Below are 25,908 nucleotides of genomic sequence, written 5' to 3' on the forward strand. Positions count from 1 at the left end.
CTGGAAAATTATCCATGTCACCTGGCAGGACAGAAGAATGAATACCAGCCTTCTGGCTCAAGCAAACACCCCCAGCATTAAAGCCATGTTTATAGGGCACCAGACTCCGTTGGACAGAAGATGTCACACGGATGCCTGGCAACTGACTCACAAAATAGATCCTACATTCCCAGCTAGCTCATTGATGGTCTCTGCTCTAGGGGTGGACAAAAGAAGAAATTCAAGGACGCTTTGAAAGCTAATCTGAAGAAATACAGCGTTAACATCAATACCTGAAAGACTCGTGCACTTAATAGTCCCCAATGGTACAACGAGGCATCAACCATTTTGAGCAAACTTGCCTCACTATAGAGGCAGATAGAGGAGAGAGAAAAAAGGCAGGGACTGCGACCAGACATCACCAGGAACTACTCCTTCCTCCTAGAACTATTTGCCAAGTCTGCTTCCTCAGTCACCTACTGACTCACTGATGACTTCTTTATTTGATAGAAAACTATCATCTTTCCATTGAGGGACAGATGACAGTGATGCTAGACACTTGTTACACATGCAGGTAAGGTTTACCAGTCAGGGGGCACATCTACATATCACCCTACGTCACATGATACGCTATGATGATGTAGCAATCACATGAGTCTGCACATGATGAGCAGCTACTTCGCTGTTGTGGCGTGCTCCCCCATTCTAGCACATCACTATGGCGAAGCAGTAGCTAAAACTGACCATGCTCTATGTGCACGGCACAGTATGGGGGAATATACTATGCGAAGTACTAAAGCACGGTTCAGTAACATTGCCGTAGGGCAAAGTGTAAACGTGCCCAGGATGTCTGAAAATATTTTATATATTAGTTTAGTATATGTGTGTGTGCAGGTTTTAAATGTTATTATATAGCATAAAATACAAAAGAAGCTAAAAGAACATAGTAAACTATTGTGAAGATTTTGAATTCAACTCACAAGGGCAAGGAAATCAGGAGATAAGTTTAAAACTCTGCCTTTTCTTAACCTACACCCGTTATGCCCAGCCAGTGCAGTTAGTATATTCTATGGTTCTAGTATATTCTATGGTGCCCTGTTAAAAAAACAGTAGTACAGTAGTTGCCAATTCATTACTGATTGGGTGGTATGAGAGAAATTCCTTAATATTGTAAATTTTAAGGCTTGTTCTGATCAGATTTGAGGAAAAATGTTTTGCATGACTAATAAAAGTTGGTCCAGTAAAAGATACCACCCTAAGAAACCCTTGCCTCTCGCATCATTCTTGGAACATCACGGCTTCAACATCACTCTGACATCACCAAATTTTAATCAGGCCCTCTGTTGTTAACTTGAAATAAATGCAGCCTGCTTGAAAGTGACTGTTGTTTGAAGGGCTGAACACAGAGCAAGGAGGAAGGACTACTTATTTCACTCTTCACTAAGACTCTCTCTAGGATGTAACCAATAATGCTGGAAACACCAGAGAAGAGTACATCCAGTGAATATGTGATACCAGTATCAACAGCCCTAGAGATCATTAGCTAACCAGAGAGTAACTCAATTAAACCCCAAGGAGGAAGAGGAGGCTGAAGTTGGTTCTTGATTCCCAAGTCTGTTCGGAGTGACCCAAAAAGGATTTTGCTCAATCTCAGCTCCTTTTTCAGGGCAATATAATCGATACATGATCATATTTGGCATTTTTGTGAATAAATATTCATGTAGCAGCTATCGCTTCTCAGCCTCTTGAAGGCTCAGATTAAGTACAGTGGCTTCTTAACCCAGCAGGAAATACCATGGATCTGTGTCCAATAAGGCAGTTTTCCTGATCCGCACCCGAGGAGAACTGCTCTTCTGGCCTGGTTCAGTACCCATGGAGGCACAGTGACTTTAAGCCCAGTTTATGGAAACGGGAGCCTCCTCCCTTGCTTGCTCTTAGGGCCTTATGGCTGACAGCAAGTGAAACTTGGGGGCATCTGAACCCCAAGCCTCTGGGCTTGGGCCTGCAAGTAGGATGCCCGCCAAAGGTTTTGGAAACATCTGAAGCCCAAAGTGCGGGTGAAGAACATTTGCCCATAGTGGGGCCACTTCTGGGTCTGGACTCTTGGATTTGGAGTTAGTTTTAGCTAATTGGCCTCAGATACAAATTTAAAATAAATAAATATTCATTGTTGATCAAATTCTAACTCTTTAGTCTGTCTGTTTCATTGCTAACAACCCTTAAGTGTGTAAAAGATTAGCTTTGAAAAAGGAACAGGGAATAAGGAACCCATTTCAGCCTCCCGGAGGAGGAGGAAAGGTGAGTACTTGAATCCCCCCTCCCGTGTGATGGCCGGTGCTTACTCATTTGCCTCAGGGGGGTGTCGAAGGGATTAAGCAGTTAATGGCTGCGCGGGGCCAGCATCAGCGCCGTTGCGGCCGCTAAGCGCTCCCCGCCTTGGCGTGCGCCTGTTCGTTGATAACGGCTCTAGGGTCTGTAGCGGCCGGCGGGCCGCAGCAACTACAGCCCCTTGGGGCGGGTTTTCCCCGTTTCCCAACCCACTGCAGCCATGTCTACAAATGCCTCCCTCAGGCGCACCGCGGCAGCTTTGATGGCGGTAGCCAGCCGTGAGAGGGGAGGGGACGCGGCAGCTCTGTGGTAAAAACCCGCCCTCAGCAGGGCGGTACCACACGAGCTGGTATCCCCCCGGGCTTCTGTGTGGTGCCTAGGTACCCACCCTGCAGCCGGGCTCCCGCGCCCCATCTCGCTGCATCCAAGCCGAGGGTAGAGAAGCGCCGACTACACTCGCAGCGCAGGCACAACCCCTTTGTTATCCCCGCTGGGCGCCCCACCCTCCGCTCGCCCCACACTGCGCACGCGCGCGCCCTCCGCTGGTGAGCGCGCGCTGGGGCGGTTGCGGCTCTAGGTGCGTCTGATTGGCGCGCGGAGCGCGAGCCCGCGGCGGTGACGTGTCTCCCCCGGTGGCCAATGGGAGCGAGCAGAGGGGAGGGAGCATGAGCCTCGCCCCTTGGCACTATCTCCTCTCCCACCCCGTCTTGGGCGGAGCCGGCGGGCGGGCAGGCGCTGGCCTGGCAATGATGGCGGACGATGGGGACGGTCAGCTAAGGACTGAGGGGAGCGACGGCCTGGGGGCGGCGGGCGCGGAGGAAGAGACGGCAGCGGGGGAAGGGTGGGTGGCCGGCGGGGAGATGCTGCTGAGCGTGGGGCTGCTGGCGCTGGCGCTGCTGGCGGCCTACGGGCTCTACGTGCGCTGGGGGCGGCGGAGCGGGCCGGGGGCCGCGGCGCAGCAGAACCAGGCCGCCGCCGTGCCCCGCATGAAGCGCCGGGACTTCACGCTGGAGCAGCTGCGCGAGTTCGACGGCGCCCGCAAGCCGAACATCCTGCTAGCCGTTAACGGCAAGGTCTTCGACGTCACCAACGGCAGCAAGTTCTACGGGCCCGGTGAGCGCCTCGCCCGCCCCCCTGCGGCTGCTCGCCGGGCCCCGGAGGGTCGGGGTAGGGGAGAGCCAGCCGCACCTCACAGGCGACCCACAGTGTGTGTATGTGTGTGTACACATGCACACACATGTTATTTATTCCTATGCGCCTATCTTGCTAGATATGCAAATAATTAAGCATATCTGTACGCAGGGCACAAGCTTTTGTGAACTGATTCAGTGAGCTTCAGCTCAGGAAAGCTTGTGCAAATGTGCATGCATACAGTGGGGGGTGTACATATATGTGTGCACACACATCACCCATATACATATATACGTAGATAGCTTTAGCTTTTCCGAGCTGAAGCTCCTTTCAAACCACAAAAGCGTGTGCTTTGTCTCTAGGTATACATATATTTATCTTTCTCTGTGTGTGTGTGTGTGTGTACATACCCACACACGGCCCATACACTACTATGTGTATACCACAAGCTTTCCTGAGCTAAAACTCACTTTAAAATTCACAAAAGCTTGTGCTGCATATGTGTGTGTGTGTGTGTGTGTATATGTATATGTGTATATATATATATATATATGTATATAGATCTCTCTCTCTCTCTTCTCTGTGTGTGTATACACGCACACACTATTATGTGTATAGTAAAAGCTTTCCTGGGCTGAAGAAGCGAGCTTCTTCAGTACACAAAAACTTGTGTGTCTGCGTGCACATGCTTTAGTTAATCTCCAAGGTGCACATCTACCCTCTTTGTTTTATGATCAGAGACTTGCAAGGCAAGCCATACAAGGAAAGACTGAGGGACCTGGGAGTAATGGTCACAAATTCCAGGAAGACTGTTTAAGGCTCAACATTAGGAAAAACTACTTCACAACTAGGGTGTCCAGACTGTGGACTAAGCTCCCTCCAGAGGTGGTGCAATCGCCTACCTTGGAAAGCTTCAAGGAGAGACTGGACAGGCACCTTCCTGGGGTCACCTCACCCGAGTTGTCTTTCCTGCTTGGTGCAAGTGCCTTCCGAGGTCCCTTCCAGCCTCTTACAATCTATGAATCCTGCAGGGAGCCAAAGCCCACAGACTTTTTCCTCTGACTAATAATTTAGAGCATAATTTAGTTTTTCCCAATGATTCCATACAACTGTGTAGAAGCCTGAATCAGCACTGGCTTGGTGACTTCATCCTAACGCTACAACTGGGGGTGGGAATCGACATCACTTACAGTGCAAATGACTTATTTATTCCAGAGCCCACAAACTTTAACCCCTAGATAAAGCCTTAGTATTAAGGCTTCCAAGTGTTTTAAATTTAACCTTGTCTCTTGGGTGCAAAGATTGCCTGTGAGGTGTAATTTTCTTGGTTTTAAACAATGGTGTTTTGGAAAAACGTGACACAATCAGATGTTGTGAGGGCTTTTTTAAATAGTAGGTTAATAGTATATTTTTAAGAAGTCTCATTTCTCTATCTCTTTTGAACAAATCTGATTTTCTCTTCTAATGTTCTTGGCCTTAATATTCTTGCTCATTAGTCAGTTTCATTGTGTGGTTCTTCATTAGTAGTAATCTAGATCTGTACTATAAACATTGTTTTCCATCATCTAAAGGAACTGACATAACTAAACATGAGGAGTGCTTTAAAACATTCCTACTACAGGGCACTGTAATATCTGCACTTCAGGCCTATACTGCTTGGTCATACCTTCTCTTATTGGGCAGTAAAAGCTCTCAGTTCAGTTTGTTGTTGTTAAATGAGTCTGTTCTGTTCTGTTTTTATTACAAGTGGTATTAGGCATGTGCATGCAGACACACTGGTTTTAGCTTCTTTTGTAGACAAAAATAATCCTCAGTACTAGAGCAGAGGTCTGTTTTATTCTGAGAGTCAGACTATTTCACACGCTGTATATCGATGCTGAAAACATCTGTCTAGTTGTCAAATCTCTACCAGTTCAGGAGGCCTAAACAGTTGTCTGCTCTTCATAGGTTGGATTTTCAAACTGGAGGGAAAGGGTAACAGGTTAACATTTTAGCAGATTATCTAATATGAAAAAGTGGTGTCCATTTATGATGGACTGAGTTAATATGATGTCTTTTGCTGAATTATTTGAGAGCACAATTGTGGTGGGAAGGAGATCATCTATTGGTGAAAATGGTTTGAAGGTTGTACAAGTAGTTATTTACATTATCAGTGGCCTTTGATTTAATAGACTTTGTTCCAGTTCTGTGTGTAGTACTTAATGAAAACTAAACTGTTTGCTGAGGATGATGATGAAAGTTAGCAAGCAAGCTGTAAATTGTGCCCAAAATGATCAAAATGTATCATTAGTTATAGTCAGGTAAAATATTACTCATAACGATTTAGTTTGACCATATTTGTGAAGCACCTGTGGGTTTAATTGCTGCTAGTCCTAGGCAGTTTTTACATTGGTACATAGTGGTGTCAGTGTCTTGTATTTCTGATATGCTTATAATGATTTCCTGGGATAGGAAGTTCTGGTAATTGGGGGAAGAGGGGAAGATTGTAGTAAATGTTTTTGATTTAATGTTTTATTTTCACGTTCAACCACATAAATATGTTCAATGAAATTAGGTGGTAGATTTCTCTTATCTAGCATTTTTTTAAATGTGTGCAAGTGCTTCAGTGAATAATAAATAGGAGTTAGGTTTCTATACATTTTCATTTTAATATAGTCACGGTTACTTTACAGTTCAGGTTGTGACAGTGTGTAAAGATTCTGTATCAGTTAGATTCACATTAGAATGAAAATAAAAGTCCCAATCTTTAAAAATGGTGATGAGAGAGCACCTGTGGTATATCATCCCATTGGTTTTATGTGTATTCCAGCGATAAAATTTGGAAGACACTCTTTCAGCTACAAACATGAATCTCAGAAAATAGTGTTATGGGAGAAGAGCAGGCTGGTTTTAGAAAAGGCTGTTTTTGTATGAACCACTGCTTGTCTTATTATTTGGCATCAAAATACGTGAAAAGACAAAATCATTTATGTGTAGCCTTCGTAAATCGAAAGTGAGCTTTTGACTGCATAGACCAACTAAAATTATGGAAGAATCTGGCAGTAACACCAATCAACAGTTGGATTTGTGGTTTGAATTCAGTTAAGATTTGATCTGGAACTTCTTGTTTCTCAAGATATTTTAATAGTTGTCTCATACACAGACCATCTGTTTGTTTAATGCCCTTCTAGATCTTTTTCAGACTTGGTCTGCAAAGCTGTTCCTTTTTGAAACATCATATGGTATCATGTACCTTTTTTACTCATGACTGTAGTTTTTGATTAGAATAGTGCTGTTTCTCTGATTATTTTGTCCTGCTTTTGTTAGCTGGCTTGGCACAATGAATCGGATTGCTAGAACAACAGTCTAAATCAGTGGTTCTCAACCAGGGTGCTGCAAATCCCTCTCAAGTGTGCTGGCATGCATGCTCTGCCACCACAATGACAGCTAGATAAAACTGTCCCATGCTCATTTGTGCTGCACTGAGGACAAAACTTTCTGTGCATTTTTGTTTCTGAGGGGAGCCAAACCAAGAAGGACACCACAGCAAAAGGCAGATCCTACCTGCTTTAGGCTGATCAAATAAACCGTAATGTAAGAGGAGCATGGGCATACACCAGAGCCCTTCCTGGGATGGCAGTGCAGGTAGGCATGGGGCAGTTTTATCTGGAGGCAGCAGCACCTAGTTGAGAAGCACTGAGGTGAGTTGGTGGCAGCACTAACAGTGCCTGTCATCTAGAGATGCCACCACTCTTTTAAAAAATAGTGGATGGGCAGTGTTCCCTCTAAGCTGCGTGGTATGTGCAGGCGCACCTGGCAGCATGGCATGAGCACACCTGCGCAGCCGCGCATGCCACGTAGCTTAGAGGGAACTCTGTGGACAGGTGCCATGGATCTGAAAAGGTTGAGAACTACTAGTCTAAATCAAGACCGTGTGGTTTTAGAGGGAAACCTCATTCTATTGATGATCCTGGATCCACATCTTAAGACATTTCCATGCCTTTCTTCCATTAGGCACATCAAAATGAGTCGTATCAATGGCTTCAAGACTTCCTTGTGCAGAAGTATCATCCTGTTTTCTTCAAATATGTTGGTAATCTGAGCATTAGAGTGAAGTGTTGTAGCCATGATGCTACAAGGATTTTTTGGGTAATATCTTTTATTGGACTGGTTGTACAGTTCGGATAAATGGAGAGAAACTTAAGAATGCAAAACATTCTTCTATAGGTCCTGTGTTTTAAAATATTTTTTAAAAGATGTATTTAAAAATATCTGACTCAGAGTAGATCAATATGCCAATAAATTCTGATCTTGTTTCTATGTGTGGTAGATAAAAACTTCATAATGGAAAGTGTATAGCTTTCCAGTGAGATTAAAATTGACACAGGCTATTTTTTCCCTCTTAGACCTAAGAAGCATAGAAGGTATTGGGTTTTAGCAGCTGATACTAATGACACTACAAAGCCACTTGTCATTAACCCTGTGTTTAGATATAGAAGTTTAACAGCCTTTCAGTTTAGGAGGAATCAGTGGTATTACCCCACAACATTTAACTACCTATATAGTACAAGTTTGATGTTGAATAATATAGTTGTCTTGAAGTGTTTTGCTAGTGTCTTAGAGAGCAAAGTGTCTTTTATTTATTGTAGAGGCACACTGATATATTGGTTGCCTATTGGATTGGCACCGATAACTAAAAAATTAACATCGGCAATCAGCTTTTTTTGGCCAGTAATGTCACCAATAAATGTTGTGTGCATGTGCGCAGCCACAGCATGCATGCAGCCAGGAACGCAGTGCCAACGTGGCAAATGCGACCTCAGAGCGGGGTGCAGGGCAGAGCTGTGGGTGGCTCGTCCAGGGGGGAGGTGGGGGCAGCTCCCTGCTGCTGCACACACCCATGGAGGCATGGGGGGCATGTACCCCACTAGATTTGTGTGTGGGACAAGGACAGATGCAGGCTGCCCACTGCGGGCTTGGTGCCAGAGGTGGTGGTGGCCGGGGGGGGGGTGCTCCAGGGAGTTTTGGAGTAGCCATGTTTCCCCAAGCCCACCCCCCCCATGCCACTACGACAGAGCCCGCCCCTGTCTCTCCTAAGCGCAGCCACAGCCAAGACCCCCCACCCCCCCGCACTGGGAAGAGGCTGGCATAGCCCCAAGTCCACAATGAACAGCCTGCCCTTTTCCCCATGCACACATCTGGAGGGGTACATGATGCCCATGGTTCTCCCAGGGGTGTGTGCAGTGGAAGGGAGCTGCTCCCCGTGCCCCCTGGATAAGCTGTACATGGCTCTGCCCTGCACCCCACTCTGGGGTTGCATTTACTGTCCTGGCTGGGCAGCTCTTGCCCCTGCCCATGCCCCACTCCCTCCCTCACTATGACTGTCTCTATTTGCCCCCCTCCCCATGCCCCTTCACTCCCCCATGCCCCCATAGACTTACTGGCAGGAGGCTTCTCTCCAAGCTGCTGGGCTGCATTCTTGTAAATTGGCTATGAGATCAGTATCGGCCAATGTGGTTAGTTAATAATAGGCTGTTGGTATTGGGCAAGAAAATCTTTATTGGTGCGCTCCTAATTGTATTGCTCTGCATTTGTAGTGCAAAAGTGTTCCTTCCTTAGTTTACATACCAGGGGGTGGGGGGGGGGGTCAAACTCAGCTGGCCCTGCCAATCCCATTTGGGCCCATAGATCCTCCCCTTCTCCCCATATGCCAGATGCAGTGCACATAACATGTGCTCCAGGATATGTGCTACACACACTGCTAGTCCTGGAGCAGGGGGCAAGGGGCTGCTTAGCTTCTGGGGGGGGGTGTTCCATGCAGTGCACATCCTGGGCCCTGTGTGTGGGGCCAGTCCAGTGCATGCTATGCAGCATGTGGGTCATCTGAGACTCAGGGGAGCAACTGGGGACCAGATGATAGGACTCCACAGGCTGCATCTTTGACACCCCTGTCCTACATCTTTTGAATTAATTCCTATTTGAACAAGAGCCAGTCTTTTAATGAAACATCCAGTATTAACCTAAAGGATCCTTGGCAATTTAAGAGTTAAGCACTCTTAGTATTTTTTTTTAAAGTGCCACGTTTCTAATCTGACTTGGTCACACTTCAGCTTCCAGTCATCAGGTCACCAACCAGTACCTCTGTATTGCAAAACTATCACATTTCTTTCTCCATAGCAGGTGCTTGCAGCCTGATCAAGTTATTCTTTAACTTTCTTTGAGCTTAGGTTGAGCCTCTTCAGTTCTTTAATCAAATTCATTGCCAGTTTCTCTAAATGCTCTCTGATTTACCAGTATCCATCTTTAACTGTTTCGGGCAGAACTGGATGCAGAGGCACCTGTATCAAATGCAGTGATACTGCAAACTCACTACGCCTTCATGTACTGCCTCTGTGTGCATATCGTATTGGCTGTCTTGGCCACAATGTCATGTTGGAAGTTCACGTTCAGTTCTCTATATCCTATGATTTTTAAGTCTTTCTCTGACTCAGTGTCTCAGGGTAGTCCCCCATCTTGTAAATATTGTGCATGTTTTGCACAACAGAAATTTGCAAGACTGTTAAAATACGCATTATTTGTTTTGTGCCCAGATTGTTATAATATTTAACTAAAAGGTTAAATAACCTCCTTACCACATAATATGACTACGTCTCTGGCTTTTCCTCAAGTAAGGAATACAGATATTTATTGAACACACTGCCTTCTCTGCTTCCATTTAGCATTGAGGAAATACCAGTTGTCCTTTATTTGGCTTGACTTAACATTTTAAAATGCAGCTACTGATTCTGAAAGTGTTCATCTGGTAACTGTTGTCCCAAAAACATTTCGGGCTTGCAGAATTAACCTTTTAAAAAAAAAAAAAAAAACTTCTTCTTTTTTTGTCTTATGTGCTGAAAACACTTCCCAAACATGGGTAAGCCTGATCAAGGTAGCCACAGTTTAGTACAGATCATGTAGTACACTTTCAAAGTAAGTTGGTGCCAAAGCTTCCACTAGAACTGAAATCTCCCAGTGCTGTAGAAACCTTTCATTCATGGCTTTGGTGCAGAAGAGCACTGATGTAAGCATTTTATTTATCTGACCTTGCCACAGATTTCTCCAGGGCACTTGCATGTACTTTATCCTTGATTTCAGGGTATGATGGCATCCTGCTCAAGACAAAAAGCTGGGTCCATAGAAGACTTTTGATATGTACATGGTTAAGTTAGTCTTTATTTTAAATAACATTTGCAAAGCTTTACCATATAATTGGGTATTCCAAGGAGTAGTAAACACTTTTTTGTGGGGTTTGTGCATCTCGTGGGTTGTAGTTTTCATTCTTGCATTTGTTATATGGAAATCTCTACTGAGGAGGAGAGAGGTTTCATAGAACAGGAGAGCATGATCTTAAAGATTAATAGCATCTTATATTGCTAATCTCTTAAGGGCACTTGCTAACTTTCAAGGGATTTTTTTTTAATTGTTAAAAGACATGCCAAACCAGTTACCTCTGACTACTGTTCAAACAAGCTACTCCTTCCCCCCAGTTTGTTCTCCAGGCAGCCCCTGCCTCTGGTTGGATGAGAGGTGCTGCAGCACTTGATACTTAAGTTTCTCTCTGTATACTTGGGTCCAGGGTGTTCACACACTTGTTCCATTGTATGTAAAAACTATGTTTGTTCTATTGTATGTAAAAACTTAAGTCTGGGCCCACTCTTCACTGTAGCCAAAGCCAATGCCTGCTGAAGTTTCCATGGTCGCTCTTGGCACTTCAGGTTTGGCCCCCATCCATGTTGCTGTGTCCTAAGCCAAGTCCCTTCCTATTGGATCATTATAGTTCAAGAAACCTGGAAAAAGCCTGATTCTTTCAAATTGGTGTACGCCTTTAATATTTTAAAATAGGGCCTTAATTACTTGCCAAACTTTTCCCACAGCAATGAAAAACAGCCTGCTGTGTCATGTTCCAAGTAGTGTAATGAACAGTTCAAACATACAACCATGGATACTTCATTTATTTTATTTTTCTTATCACCCTAATGTTTCCTTTTATGTGCCATTTTCCCTTTTTTTTTTCTCTCTGTTATTCCGCCTTCTTCTCAGAGTTTATTTCCATTCCTAAACTCCCTTTGATGATTTCCTGGAGGGAACTCCGTGGGCTTGGTCTGTGTCTTTATTCTCCCCCTTTTTCCCACCCCCCATGAAAACAAGCAGTGATTTCTCTGCAGTCAGCTTGCCCTGAAAACCCGAAGTTTGCCCTACATATGTGTAATGGGAGTTAAGTTTGCAGGAAGAACATTTAATTCATCAGAAGCAGTGTATGTATAAGAGCAACGTTATCTTATGAATTAAGTTTTGTGGTTGTGGACAAACTGGAGGCAATTACTTGCCCGTTTACCCCTCTACATAGCAAATGAAATGTTTCTTGTTGTCTCAGCACTTGGAAGTCCATATAAGAGATACTTTTTCTTTTTTTGGGACTCAGCTTTTTGAAGATAGAAGTAAGTTCCTGGGGACACGTGCTTAGTTTCCCTTCCTAGTTGGCCATTCAAACCAGAAGAGTCTAGGACAAAATGCAGGTAAATATAATCTGAAATTGATAATGGAGGGAATAGGTTTGTTGTCAGCAAGAAGAGACTGAGGAAGGAGCAGATAAGTGCAGATGGCAGGGGATAGCACAGTTAAAAGAAGCTGTTTATGTCATTTTTGTGGATGTTTTTGAAGAACAATCTAATTGTTAAACTTTTCATAAGGATGAAGGTTCTAACATGAAAGCTTCACATCATTAAAGAAATAGTATTTCGCTCAGCCATATCAAAAGTTTTGTGCTTTTGGAGTTAGAATATAATTTGAATTGTGACTTGACAACAGTGAATACTAAATAATATTAAACCCATTCAGCCAGATTTTTACATTGGAGTAAATCTGGAGTAATATGCTTAAAATAATGCTTTTTCCCATTCATAATTTTGACATTATACATTAAAGGTCAGTTTCTGCTTTCAGGTTCCCTCTCAAAAATCCTTTATCTTGGAGGATATAAATGATGAATTTCTTGGGGACAGCTTTATAGGGATAGAGTGGTTCTCAGTCTGATTTGGAATGAAAAACAAATTACTGCCTTGATACAAAGGCAAAACTGCCAACAGAATTTATTTGGCTATACTCCTCTTGCCCCCTCTCTGTTTGCTTGTAAAGTCAGCTCTTGATGAAAAGAAATGTAGGTAATCCTATATCTACTAGTGATACCGTGTCTTGTTTTTAAGATGATTATCTTCTTTTGGACTTGTCAGCATATCGGTAAGACTCATCCAAAGGATGAGCTCTAGGTCTTATTTATAAATGCCATTCTGTCAAGTACAGTTGTACAATTTGGACTTGCACAAAACACATTCAACCTAAATGTAAATTTAAATCATGGTATGCATAAAGTTGGCCAGGGCAAGCCTGGTAACCTGCCATCATTCTTTTTGAAAACACTTTATAAAATGAAAAAGAAATTGAGAAGCAAAACAATTAGTCTTTCAGGCTTGTTGCACAGCATTTTGTTGCCATGCATGCATTTGTGGTCTAGTTATTGCTACTACACTGGTCAGAGTGGATCACATTAGTGATGACTCTCAGTTGGAAAGGTAACTTTGCAATTGGCCCTGCATAGAGTTTGAGTTGTACAGCACTGATATAAATTAGTCATTCATATCAATTATATGGAAGTTGTCTAGGACATCCTTCTGTGTTCTAAAATAGGCAGAAATACTTCAGTGAAATAATTTAAATGATTTTTTTCAAGTTAGAAATAATTAATTGTAGTTTGGGGGTCCAAAGAATGTATTAGTGCAGTGGTTCTCAACCTTAGCTGTACCAGGACCCATTTGTAAATGTCAATGGCCAGTTCCAACCCAGTGTCCCTTACTTCTGACCCCAGAACCCCAGTGCTGAACTCCTGGCCAGGTTTCTGCTGTGGCCATCTGTGTGCAGCTCCAACCCTGTGGCCATTCACAGACCTGGCAAGTTGAAGCTTAGGCAAGTTCTCCCTCGTGGTGGACGAGGGGTGCAGGAGCCATGAGTTATCTACCCTAGGGAGTTTCGGTGAGCTATTGCAGAGACATGGGGAGAGGGTGCTGACCTGGCCTACGACAGGTCACTAAAACTCCTGAAGTGGCCCTTTGGTCCAAATAATTCATCACTTCTGCTGTAGAAGATACCAGGCCCACTTTCTGTTTCAGAATTTCTGTAGCGCAGGGTCAGGAAAGATTGATATTAGAATTAGTTTCATCAGGGATAGTTGTTGTCCAATATCTTCACCTGTTTCTGCTTCAAGGGAGAAAAAATATGAAACATGTTTACACTAATAATGTTGCTTACGTTTGTGACTGAAATTTGAGAAGCCATATCATAAGGCTGAACACAGTATCTCTCAAAGCAGTCTTTCTAGTGATTTAGACATTATTTTGTAAACTGCAGTAAAACTTCTACATTAAGGAGAAGAGTACCCCTGGTATACTACAGGTTGTTTTATAAAGTCCTTGTGCAACTTTAAACCTTAATAACTTTAGATGTACACATGATAGAAGCAAACTGTAAATGGTGATTGAAAGCAGAATTCATTAAGTTTTAACACAATACAGCTCAAATTTCTAGACTTCAACATAACCACCATCTTTTGTAGTACATCATTCAATCTGGTTTTCTAGCTCATAGAAAACATTTTCCAGTTGCTGCTGAGTGATGTCATGAATTGCATTTGTGATCCTTACCCTATGCCTAGCTTACACTATGCTAAAAAACGTAATTATGCTTTCAATCACTGTTTACAGTTTGCTTCTATCATATGTATATCTAAAGTTATTAAAGTTTAAAGTTGCACAAGGACTTTATAAACACCGTGTGTGTGTGTGTGTGTGTGTGTGTAAAATACACACACACAAAGAGTTTTAAATAGGTCTCTGACGGAACATTAATAGAACAAATGACTAAATGTTAGAAAAAAGAACAATTGAAATAAGATCTCCTTACTCAACAGTAATTATCATTTTGCAAACTTAAATTTGCACCTTATGAAAAGTAGTGACAGTAAAGTGAACAAACTCTGAAGGCATAGAGTATAGTGCAGGGGTCAGCAACTTTTTTGGACAGTGACAAAAACACACACAACCTCGACTTGCAAGGTGCTGGAGTGCCAGGAGTGGATAGTAGGGGAACTACTAGGGGGCCTCATCCTTGCTGTGGCAGCACAGCCCCTACCCCTTCCCTGCTGCCTGCCCCAAGAAATGTGTGCCAAGCAAAATGCCTTTGTGTGCCATGGTCTGGCACCCATGCCAGAGGTTGCCTACCCCTGGTGTAGATACCAGTGGTTCTCAACTGGAGTGCCATGAGGTCCTTTAAAGAGTTTTTCTCCACTGCCAGGTGAAACTGCATCTGTTTCTGGGAGATGCTGTGAGGGATCAGACTGGGATGCAGTGCAGCAGGTATTAAGATGTATTAAGTATTGTGCCTGACCCATGCTTCCCAGAGGACCATGCTTCCCAGAAGATGAGGGACAAGTCTCCCTTCCAAGAGGAAAAGGGTGCTGCTCAATGTGCAAAGGGTGCTGCTAAATTCAGAAAAGTTATGGAGGCATGCTTTGAGTCTAGGAAGGTTGAGAACCATTGGGATATACTGGGTGCATCTATACGAGAAGTTTACTGTGCAGTTGACTAAATAACTGTGCAGTAAATCTCTGTGTTTACACATATGCTCCTTTTAGGGCACATGAAACTAGAAACTAATAAACTCTGTAGCAGGTTAGTACTTGTGATACTGATAAGCTGACCCCCCTGGATCCCCTGCCAACTGGGGATGCTGGGACCCAGTTCAGTGACCTTCAGTCTGGGCACACGTGCAAACACGTGTCCAGGAGCTTCCCAGGAGTATTAAAACTGTGAAGCAAAAAGCTTCACAGTTTATTGTTGCCCCTTAATGGCATGTGTATATATGCCCACTGACAAATTAATTTTTGGTAATCGGGTACTGCCCTTCCATTAATGAAAGTACTTGGCTAAAAGAAAATAATTTAATTTAATCTTCTGTTTTAATCAGTTTGTTGACAAGCAGACCATTGTTTCATTTTAATGGACATCTTATAGTTGAATTTTAACTAAAATGCTATGCAGTATAATAGGATATTTAAATATGGAACTAAAGCAAGAAAAATGCAGCCTTTAATCCCAAGAACTAATTCCTTAAAATATAATTTCTTAAATTGTAAAATCTCAATAAGATGTATGCATTGTAAATAAATAAATACAGAGCTAAATCTTTCCTGAGATGGCTTAGGCATACATATTCTCATATTCTACATATTCTCATTTGAAAATACTGACTTTTTATTTGAAGCCCAGTTATTTAAGTAGCTAATAGTATTTTATAGAAACATTTCCTCTGGACAGGGAACATTGTTTTAAACCCCTCAGGAGTGAAGCATTGGGATTAAATTACTATTCATATTGGTTCTTAATTGTTTTTGGTATAGGAAGTTCTCACATGGTTTGGGATTAGACTGTTGGTTTACATTTTTCTATACTCTTAATTCAGAATTTCAGGGACTAGTTCATTTTGATGATAATTAGATTCATAGATTCATAGATGTTAGGGTCGGAAGGGACCTCAATAGATCATCGAGTCCAACCCCCTGCATAAGCAGGAAAGAGTGCTGGGTCTAGATGACCCCAGCTAGATACTCATCTAACCTCCTCTTGAAGACCCCCAGGGTAGGGGAGAGCACCACCTCCCTTGGGAGCCCATTCCAGACCTTGGCCACTCGAACTGAAGAAGTTCTTCCTAATGTCCAATCTAAATCTGCTCTTTGCTAGCTTGTGGCCATTGTTTCTTGTAACCCCCGGGGGCGCCTTGGTGAATAAATACTCACCAATTCCCTTCTGTGTCCCCGTGATGAACTTAAAGGCAGCCAAAAGGTCGCCTCTCAACCTTCTCTTGCGGAGGCTGAAAAGGTCCAGTTTCTCTAGCCTCTCCTCGTAGGGCTTGGTCTGCAGGCCCTTGACCATACGAGTGGCCCTTCTCTGGACCCTCTCCAGGTTATCCGCATCCTTCTTGAAGTGTGCCAAGTGGCGCCCAGAATTGCACGCAGTACTCCAACTGTGGTCTGACCAGTGCCCGATAGAGGGGAAGTATCACCTCCCTGGACCTATTCGTCATGCATCTGCTGATGCACGATAAAGTGCCATTGGCTTTTCTGATGGCTTCGTCACACTGCCGGCTCATGTTCATCTTGGAGTCCACTAGGACTCCAAGATCCCTTTCCACCTCTGTGCCACCCAGCAGGTCATTCCCTAGGCTGTAGGTGTGCTGGACATTTTTCCTCCCTAGGTGCAGCACTTTGCATTTCTCCTTGTTGAACTGCATCCTGTTGTTTTCTGCCCACTTGTCCAACCTATCCAGGTCTGCCTGCAGCTGTTCCCTGCCCTCCGGCTTGTCCACTTCTCCCCATAGCTTTGTGTCATCTGCAAACTTGGACAGAGTACATTTGACTCCCTCGTCCAAGTCACTGATGAAGACATTAAAGAGTATCGGTCCAAGGACTGAGCCCTGGGGGACCCCACTGCCCACACCCTTCCAGGTAGAGACCGACCCATCCACCACAACTCTCTGGGTGCGACCCTCTAGCCAATTCACCACCCACCGGACTGTGTAGTCATCCACATCACAGCCTCTTAACTTGTTCACCAGTATGGGGTGGGATACCGTATCGAAGGCCTTCCTGAAGTCTAAGTATATGACATCCACCCCTCCTCCTGTGTCCAGGCGTTTCGTAACCTGGTCATAGAAAGAGACTAGATTGGTCAGGCACGATCTGCCTGCCACAAACCCGTGCTGGTTTCCCCTCAGCATAATTTGCCCTGCCGGGCTCTCACAAATGTGAGCCTTGATAATTTTTTCAAAGACTTTACCAAGGATGGAGGTGAGACTGACTGGCCTGTAGTTGGGTATTATTGGAGTTCGGTATATCTATCTCAAGAGGATCTTGTTTAAAGGAATTAGTGCCTAAGTTGTAGTAGCAAAACCAGTGTCACTGTGCTCTTCCTATTATACCTGTCAGTGGTTCTCAACTCTTTCAAGGTCATGGCCCCACTTCCACTTTTTGAATGTGGCAGCACCCCTGGCTCACCACAGTTTATCCACTGCTTCTCAGCCAGGCTCCGCTGTCTCCAGATGGAACTGCCCTGCATGCCTGCTGCGCAGCCAGCCCAGGAAGGTCTGTGGCACATGTGCTTCCTCCTCTTGCATTTGGATTCTTGAATCAGACTAAAGCAGGCAAGAGCTGCCTCTTGCTGCATACCTTTATTTGGTCCAGCACCCTCTACACTCCTCCGAGAAATAGAAGTGCATGAAAGATCCACTGGCAGACAAGGTTCCTTGGGTGAATCTGATATCTTTTAATAAGATACAATCTACATCCCTGAAAGATCCACCTCTGATCCAACTTCAGAGTCCTGATGCAGTGTATTAAGTTGAGGTGGAAATTTTAAGGGTAGATTTTGGGGGTTCAAACCTTGACTTATAACACCACTAAATGTGGTACAAGATTAATGGGGCTATAGGGAATTAGCAAAAGGAACACGAGTCTTTTGTATTTTTGTACTCATTAAATGTTTGTGTGTTTTTTCTTAGCCTGTTGTTGTAAGATTGCAAACCATTCAGAAAGTATTGTTTAGGGTTTATTGCCATTCATTTCTATAGTGCTTATTGGCTAAGATTATCATACAGCTCTCCTTTTCATTTCCTCTTTCCTCTGGGCTTTTGAAAAAGTTCTCAGACTATTAGATACTAGAAATTGGAGTGACTTAAACATAGAAATGTAGGGAGCAGGGGGTCTGATAGGGTATTAGCCAAGTTGCCTGACCCTTCTGTAGCTCAGTTAGCTGAGGGCCCACCCTTCTCCAGAAGTGGGGAGCAATAACCTGTGGCTGCTCTGTTAACCCCCCTAGCTTCAGGGTGCTGCTGCCTGCCCATCTGGCTTGAGAAAAGGGAGCCAGGCAGTTCACCTTAGCCAGCAGCACCTTCCAGATCAGATGAACTGCCCAAGCAGATGCTGCTGGCTGTGCTGACTTGCCTGGCCCCTCTTCTCAAACCCCTGCAGCTAGGGTTTTAACAGAACAACCACAGGTTTCCACTATCCCCTTACTGCAGCCCCCTGTATTTTCCTGGGGGGTAGGGGGAGCCGCCCAGTGTTTTTAAGGAAAGATGAATATAAAACTTTTTATTTCTTCTTTTTCCCTCTTCATTCATTTCCTTCTTTGCAGAACAAGGTATTTATATTTTTCAGGGGCATGTGGTATGTGATAAAATGATGGTGGTTACTTTAAGATCCCATGTGCAGATCCTGTCCAAAGAAACCTTTTTGTAGCTTAAAAATAAGTTAATTACATTTGCAGTGTGCAAAATAAGGTCATTGGAAAGTAGGGGCTGAAAGGGACCTTACAAGGTCATCCAGTCCAGCTGCTTGCTCAAGGCAAGATCATCCCTGACTTAAACCATCCCAGCCAAGTGTCTGGCTAACTTGCTCTTGAAAATTTTCATGGATGGAGATGCCAGCACTTCTCTAGGTAGCGTGTTAGCGTTTCACCACCATCATCGTCAGAAAGTTCCTCATAATCTCTAACCTAAATTTCCTCTCCATCTTGAGGCTATTCGCTGCTTTTCCTGTCCTCTACAGCCACAGAGAAAAAAGGCCACCTCCATCCTCTCTATAATTGCCATTAAAGTATTTTTATTACCCATTTAAAATATAGTATGATATGCTTTGTTTGTTTTGAGCCAGTATGGGGTAACTGCATCTTTCTGCCAGCCTGGTTGATTGATACTCTGCAGAAGTTCAGATTCTACTAACCATAAGAAAATATCTTTTAAAGAACTGATATCATAGGGTTATTTATCTTCAGATTAAGATATGAGGTCTGAATGGTGCAAACTGACCTTAGTGATTTAAGTATCAGGGCTAAATTTCATTGCTGTTCTTCTTAGTAACAGCCGCGCCGCACCCCCCCCCCCCTATCTGGAGACAAGAGATTATAAATGAAGTAATACCAGTGTTTTCTGTTCTTTCCACCACTGAAGCTTGGGAGCAACTATGTTCTTGTTGCACACATTGTCTGGGGGATTTGGGTGTTTACGTAAGTTTGAATTCCACTCCTAGAGCTGGGCTTCTTAATTGGAGTGGTGACGTGGAGTGTCTTTGCACCTGAATCTCTTTATGGAGTTTGGTCTAATTATCTGGCTGTGAAGGCAATGGAATACGGCTCAACAGAATTTAAACTGTCACATTCTCTGGCAACTTTGACATCAAACTTTGTTAATTTGATTTAAATATAGAAAACAATTCCTTTGTATAAGGGAGCTTTTTATTGTGTGTTTTAACAAGCTACAATTTTCTTAAGTTTTTTCTTGATGTGAACACATGCATTTCCTTTGATAGGAGTTAAAATGAATGCTGGAAATCAAAATGTGTCACTGTCAACCTCCTCATGAAATTGTGTCTGTCTCTGGGTCCCACTTAGCTCTCCATATAAACATGCTTATTTGATAACTCTTGTTCAAACTTTTTAGTTTAGCATGTTTGTATTGCTTTGGGGGCAGGGGAAGGCAAAGAGGAGGTCAGCTGATGCCGTATATTAGAAGCTATCTGTATTGCTATGCTGAGGTTGACAGACATGTTCTAATTAGTTTTTGTAGAGAAAAGTTAACATCTGTTTTGGTCAAAGTCCCTATTAGGTAAAACTTTCTTTGTATGTTGAGCTGGATGTGAACACTGGGATAGTTTATCCACTTGTGTTGTAGGACTGGTGCAGAATGACAGTTTCAGCCTTTAAAGGTAGTTGTATTTCAGCAGTGAATAATGAATGCTAGGCCTATAGTACTGGCCAGGAAGTGCAATAGGATTCTTTTAAATGAAAAATACAATATAAATATCTTGTTATGAATAACCCTTACAATTATATGGGTATAAAATTGGACCGTCCAGTCCTTGAATGAAAAATTATTTCCCTTTAAGGAGAGGCTCATAAATTAGTTTTTAAAACTAATTAACTCTGTTCATTATGGATAAGGATGTTTAAATTGGGAAACTGCCATTTTAAAGAGTGTATGATGTTCTACAACTCTCCCTCCTCGTTGCTGTTACTTGGTTATTAGGCTTCAGGCTACAATTAGATGGTTAACCTGTTAACACAACCAGCGTTGTTTTTTTATTTTTTCTGATTTGCACATATCTTCATTGTAGAACAGTCAAACAAACAAAATTTTCTTCCTAATTTTCATCTCCTGAGGTATCCTTAAATGTTGATCCTGGCACTGAAGTTTGGGGAGTCATAAAGAACTAATTTAAAACACTTAAAATGAGTTTCGCCAATGCCCTGGTTCCACACTAAACTACATTAAAGTTATTCTTCAGGCTATTCTCAGTCTTGATATCAAGATTGAGTTTTGTACTCCCAACCATTGGTAAACTAGTTTCTAGTCCACAGTGAATTTCTAGCTAAGACTCAGGACTTGGAGCCACTGATGAGTAGAAGCTTAATATCTCTGGGTGTGGAAACAGGTAACATGTTTCAAATGCCTTTGAAACATTTCAGAGGGCCAGCCATAGGTACATACAAGCCCTTTGAAACTTCCAGAAGTGGCTGAAACACTCCAAAATAGCACCTCCTTAAATGAAGTGCTATTTTTTAGTGTTTTACTTTTGGTTATGTGTACATAAATAAAGGACAGGTGGGCTGGAGGTAGACTTACCTCCCTATAAATCCTTCCAGCCCCAATCCCCTCTTCTTCCTCCTCCCTTTCTTAGAGGGAGGGGAAAGGTTTAGGGGGTTTGGAGCCTCTCCACATGCCCCCCTGTACTTCTGGACTTTTGCTTACACCTTTTGTCTGCCCTCCCTTCCCTTTCATCATCCTCCTTCCTTCACAGGATCAGGAGTTGGAAGTGGCAGACTGCTGCAGCCTGCTCTATTGCCCCCAGCTGGCACTAGAGGAAGTTGCAGCATTTTGTAGAATTCCAGCCAAGAACAGCACAGGAGGGGCATGTGCGCGTCTCCTGGCTGAAGTCTTTCCAAGTGCATTTCACTCGGAAACAAAGCCCTAAACAAAAAACAGGAAAACTTGCAATGACTGACTCATCGGAAGACAATTGACCTCCGGTTTGGTTTTCTCAGATACTTTTATTTTCTCACTCGCGCTCACACACACACACACACACACACACACAGAATGAGAAGCTAATATAGTATAATATAGTAATCTTGCTTCTTGTGTTTGTGTGTATGTATATATGTAAATATAAGAGCAATATTATAGTGATGTTTATATCTACGTATTAATTAGATATAAAAATCACTATGATATTGCTTGTATATTTACACAGACACACAAGGAGAAGCAAGACTATTATAATATATTAGTGTTGCTTGTCCTTCCTTGTCTGTCTTACAGCAATATCCATTGCTGAGTTAGTGTCATTAAATGCTGTATAGCATTAGACCACTGTTATTCCCAAAACTTAATACATAAATATGGGCTGTATAGTCTCATGTTTTTTTCCTGTTCTTTACATTCCAAGAAATTACTGACCTCAACTCTGTAAATTAAGTAATCTAGAAATACATTTTTGAAAGCCGTCCATTTTTCTTCTATTTCCAGAGGGTCCTTACGGAATATTTGCTGGCAGAGATGCCTCCAGGGGACTAGCAACTTTCTGTCTAGATAAGGATGCACTCAGAGATGAATATGACGACCTATCGGACTTAAATGCTGTACAGATGGAAAGTGTTAGAGAATGGGAAATGCAATTTAAAGGTAACTTCTCAAATTTAACAAATTATGGTTTACCAGTGCAAGGGAAACAGTCAACACAACAAATTGGAATATGGGGTGGATTTTAAAGAACTATTTGTTGCCTGCTCTGTAAAATTTACAGCACCTTCACCGCTTTATCTTGTTGGGAAGGGAATTGTGGTTTGAGTTTTACTTTCAGAGGAATTGTAATACCAGCCTTTGGTTTTAAACATTTTTGTTTAAGTAGTTAGAGAGCATCACTTCAGACTGGAAGAATTAATGTAGGATGGCACTTATCTAATTTACAGAAGGTCTCAGTATAATTAATATAGCCTGAGGCCTGTATTTACAAGATGTTTGGCTTAGTTTCTCTTTAAATATGGGATCAGTTGTTTTGGCATACTGTTGATCCCCTGTGCCATAATCTGGATTATCTGTCAGGCAAAGAAACATAACCTGGAAAAAGACCAACATTTTCAAACCTCATTGAAATCAAAGATGGCTAATTAATGGAGATGCACAGGGGAGAAGGGAAGAATTATACCCATCGTGTGGTACAGCTCATCAGGTGTGGGGAAAGGTAGAGGGAATGACTGAAGTGGTCAAAGAATAGGCTAGTGCAGAGGTTCCCAAACTTTCTTATTGCATGTCCTCTTCCAGATTTACCAGCTGGCCCTGTACTCCTACCAACATACAGTTCATATTTTAACCCTTTACATGCCAATTATTATAATGAAAATTTAAATCTGCCATTATACAGTTTCTCCCAGGTACCCCACAGTGATATCTTGCATACCCCCAAGGGTATGCATACCACAACTCAGGAACCTCTGGGCTAGTGGAAGCACTTCAGACTTATTTTAGTGTCTGATCTTGCTGTAGAGTCAATGATAAAACTTCTGTTGATTTCTTCAGTAATGTTAGGATCCATGATCTTTAGTGTGGAAGGAAATAGCAGATCTTCAGGGCAAATTAAGTAGGAGAAAATGGCTTCCTTTGTTTTTAATTGAATCCTAAATGTCTCTTCCAGAAAAATATGACTACGTAGGTAGACTCCTAAAGCCAGGGGAAGAACCATCAGAATATACAGATGAGGAAGATACCAAGGATCACACTAAACAGGATTGAACTTTGTAAACAACCAAAGTCAGGGGCCTTCGGAACTGCAACCTCTATTCCCCATCACAGAATATCCTGCATCTTTGGGTACAGTTCATCTGCTGCGAAAAACATTCAACAGGTTTTGTACAAGGAAAATAACATACACTCACAATGAAGATTTGAATACTAGGCATTATTTGTGCTGCCAAACTCTTCTGTTGCAATTGATTTGTAATGTCTAGTAAGGCTTCATTAATGAAGAGGGGCCAGAGATTTAAAAGACAAAAAAGGCTGTTCTCTTTTTTTATCAGTAAGTGGAAGCCTCAAATAGTACCTATTTACAAGGTCTTCAAAGGAGTGAGTCTTTAAGAGAATGAAAAGCTTGAGTCCCGTTTCATGTGTTTTCTCCTCTAGTATTAGAGTAAAATGTACATATGTACATCGATACCAGTAATCTTGGCTACTGAAACCGGTGTTTAAAATGTGAATTTCCAAATTTGTTTTGTATGTGGGTGTGTTTAGCCCTGGCATAAAAACTTCAGTTTTCTAAGAGAAGTCCATGCCGATTAGAATGGGTACAATTAGTACTCTTTTTCTAAAGGATGTGGCAAAATTACTTCCTCTGAGCAACTATTATCTGAAGCCTGCTGTTTACCCGTTCCCTTCCCCTCAATGAAAATCAATATTAATTGTGCCTTATTTCTCTTGCATAGACTTGAATTGTTTTAAGGGAACGCCCCAAATACGTGGCTTAATAGTCACTACAAGCAGCATTGAGACTGAAGTTAGAATGTTTTGTTGACTGGAAAACCTTGATGTCATTCTGTGTATAGAATGTAAAAGAAATACTCAGTGTTACTGCCATATGTTAATATACATAAACTTAATAGCATTGTGATGGCCAAATGCATTCTCCCATGCTTCTTTTTAAGTAATTAAAAAAAAAAAATCTTTCCTTTCCCCTATGCCCCCAAGGAGTTGTTCAACTTTTGGGAGCCTAGCCTTCACACCCCTAGAAATTGAAGGGGTTGGTGTGTGTGTGTGTGTGTGTTTCTGTGCGTGTCTGTCTGAATGCAAGACTTGGGAGGGATTGTTTCTGCAGATATTGTAAATATGAGTACCATTTTAATAAAGCATGTACAATACCAAATGTGCTGTCAGACTTTGTATAGATGATGTTGGCCAGTGCACTGGAATATGTTGAAATACAGAATAAGGAAAAAACCTTGAGTGAAATGTTTTTGCACTGCTATTAAAGCTGTACATAGCTTTATTGTTACCTTTTCTAGTAATCCTTCTTAGTGGGGAAATCCTCAGAAGATATCATATGTATTCAGGTAAGGTTTGGTTTAAATACATATATGTAACATCAAGAATATAAGCTAACTGTACACGTAGAAATGCAGCACTAGGGAATAGCGGTATAACACACAATAAATGTGATGTGCTCCACTCTTACCAGAAATATCTGAACTATCAATTTTTAAGATTTTTTTTTCCTTGTTATCCATTATTTTTCAACATATCAAGTAAATAACTGTTTTGTCAGCCAGAGGCAAGCGGCACCAAAAATATAATCAAATTAAAGGCCTGACTTCTTCTTCAGAAGGCTGCTTTTTAATCATAGTAACGTTGTGACAAAGAGGATGCCCTTCAGAAAAGATGAGTTACAAAACATGCAATAATAGCCTGCAAAATGTCTGAAGTAAGGAAGTGTTGATCTGTTTAGATTTTATAGCATGCCCTCTCAAAAAGAACAACCCCAACCTTGTTAAGGGGAAATGAGTGTGTGAAGAATGTTGGTATTTTTTTATATATGTAAGTAAGTCAAATTTCCCATTTTTGTGAATATATTTGTTCTTTATAGAAATTGGAAGTATGAATCACTTAGCCCTTCATTTGCGAGTGGCAGTTGCAACTTCCAACTCCTGTCTGTTTGGGAGAAATGAGCAATTTGTTTTCTGATTTTTTTTTTTAATAAAGTGTTCTGTAGATAAATCCTTTGACTTCAATTAAATGTGCTGAACACCTTATTCATTTATGTAGTTATTCCATAACAAGTCGAATAGGACCAAACATACCATCTACTTTAGTAAATAGTATAATCCAGCCTATGTAAAGTTTGTAATGAGATACAGAAACACTACATGACCCAGTTGTTCATGTCTATCAAGTACTTATAGTCATTTTTTTCTGAATTGGTTCACTAGCTTTACATACCTAATTGTATTTATCTAAGGAAATGCCCCATTGAATGTCTAGCACTTCCTAGACATTCACTAACTAAAGGGTTGTGTTTACACAGAAATAATCTGAATTAGTTATTAGCCAGTAGCTTCCCAGCTTAGTTACTCTAATGGACAGATCTTGTCATCTATTAGATCTAAGTGCATATACCACTTTGGAGTTTCTGAAAAAATATTATTGTAAAAGTGGTGGGTCCTTCTCAGTCTTGCCACTAAGTGTGACAGAGGCCAGGCCCACGGCAGATGTTAATTTTACTGTGTGATTGGATCCGACAGATTTTATCCCAGATCCCAAAAACTGCACACCCTGCCATGCCAGACCTGCACTGTAGGACACAGGTCTTTG

General features: G+C 42.2%; 1 protein-coding gene across 1 annotated transcript; it reads left to right on the forward strand.

The window, feature by feature from the left end:
• Positions 1 to 2,981: 2,981 nt before the first annotated feature.
• Positions 2,982 to 25,349, forward strand: PGRMC2 (progesterone receptor membrane component 2). Its single transcript, XM_006274000.3, has 3 exons — positions 2,982 to 3,420; positions 22,081 to 22,236; positions 23,246 to 25,349. The coding sequence occupies exons 1-3, from the start codon at positions 3,054 to 3,056 to the stop codon at positions 23,341 to 23,343; spliced, it is 621 nt and encodes a 206-aa protein (XP_006274062.2). The 5' UTR covers positions 2,982 to 3,053; the 3' UTR covers positions 23,344 to 25,349.
• The last annotated feature ends 559 nt before the right edge of the window (positions 25,350 to 25,908 follow it).

The sequence above is a fragment of the Alligator mississippiensis genome, chromosome 2 (genome assembly GCF_030867095.1).
Source record: "Alligator mississippiensis isolate rAllMis1 chromosome 2, rAllMis1, whole genome shotgun sequence".
NCBI lineage: Eukaryota > Metazoa > Chordata > Crocodylia > Alligatoridae > Alligator > Alligator mississippiensis.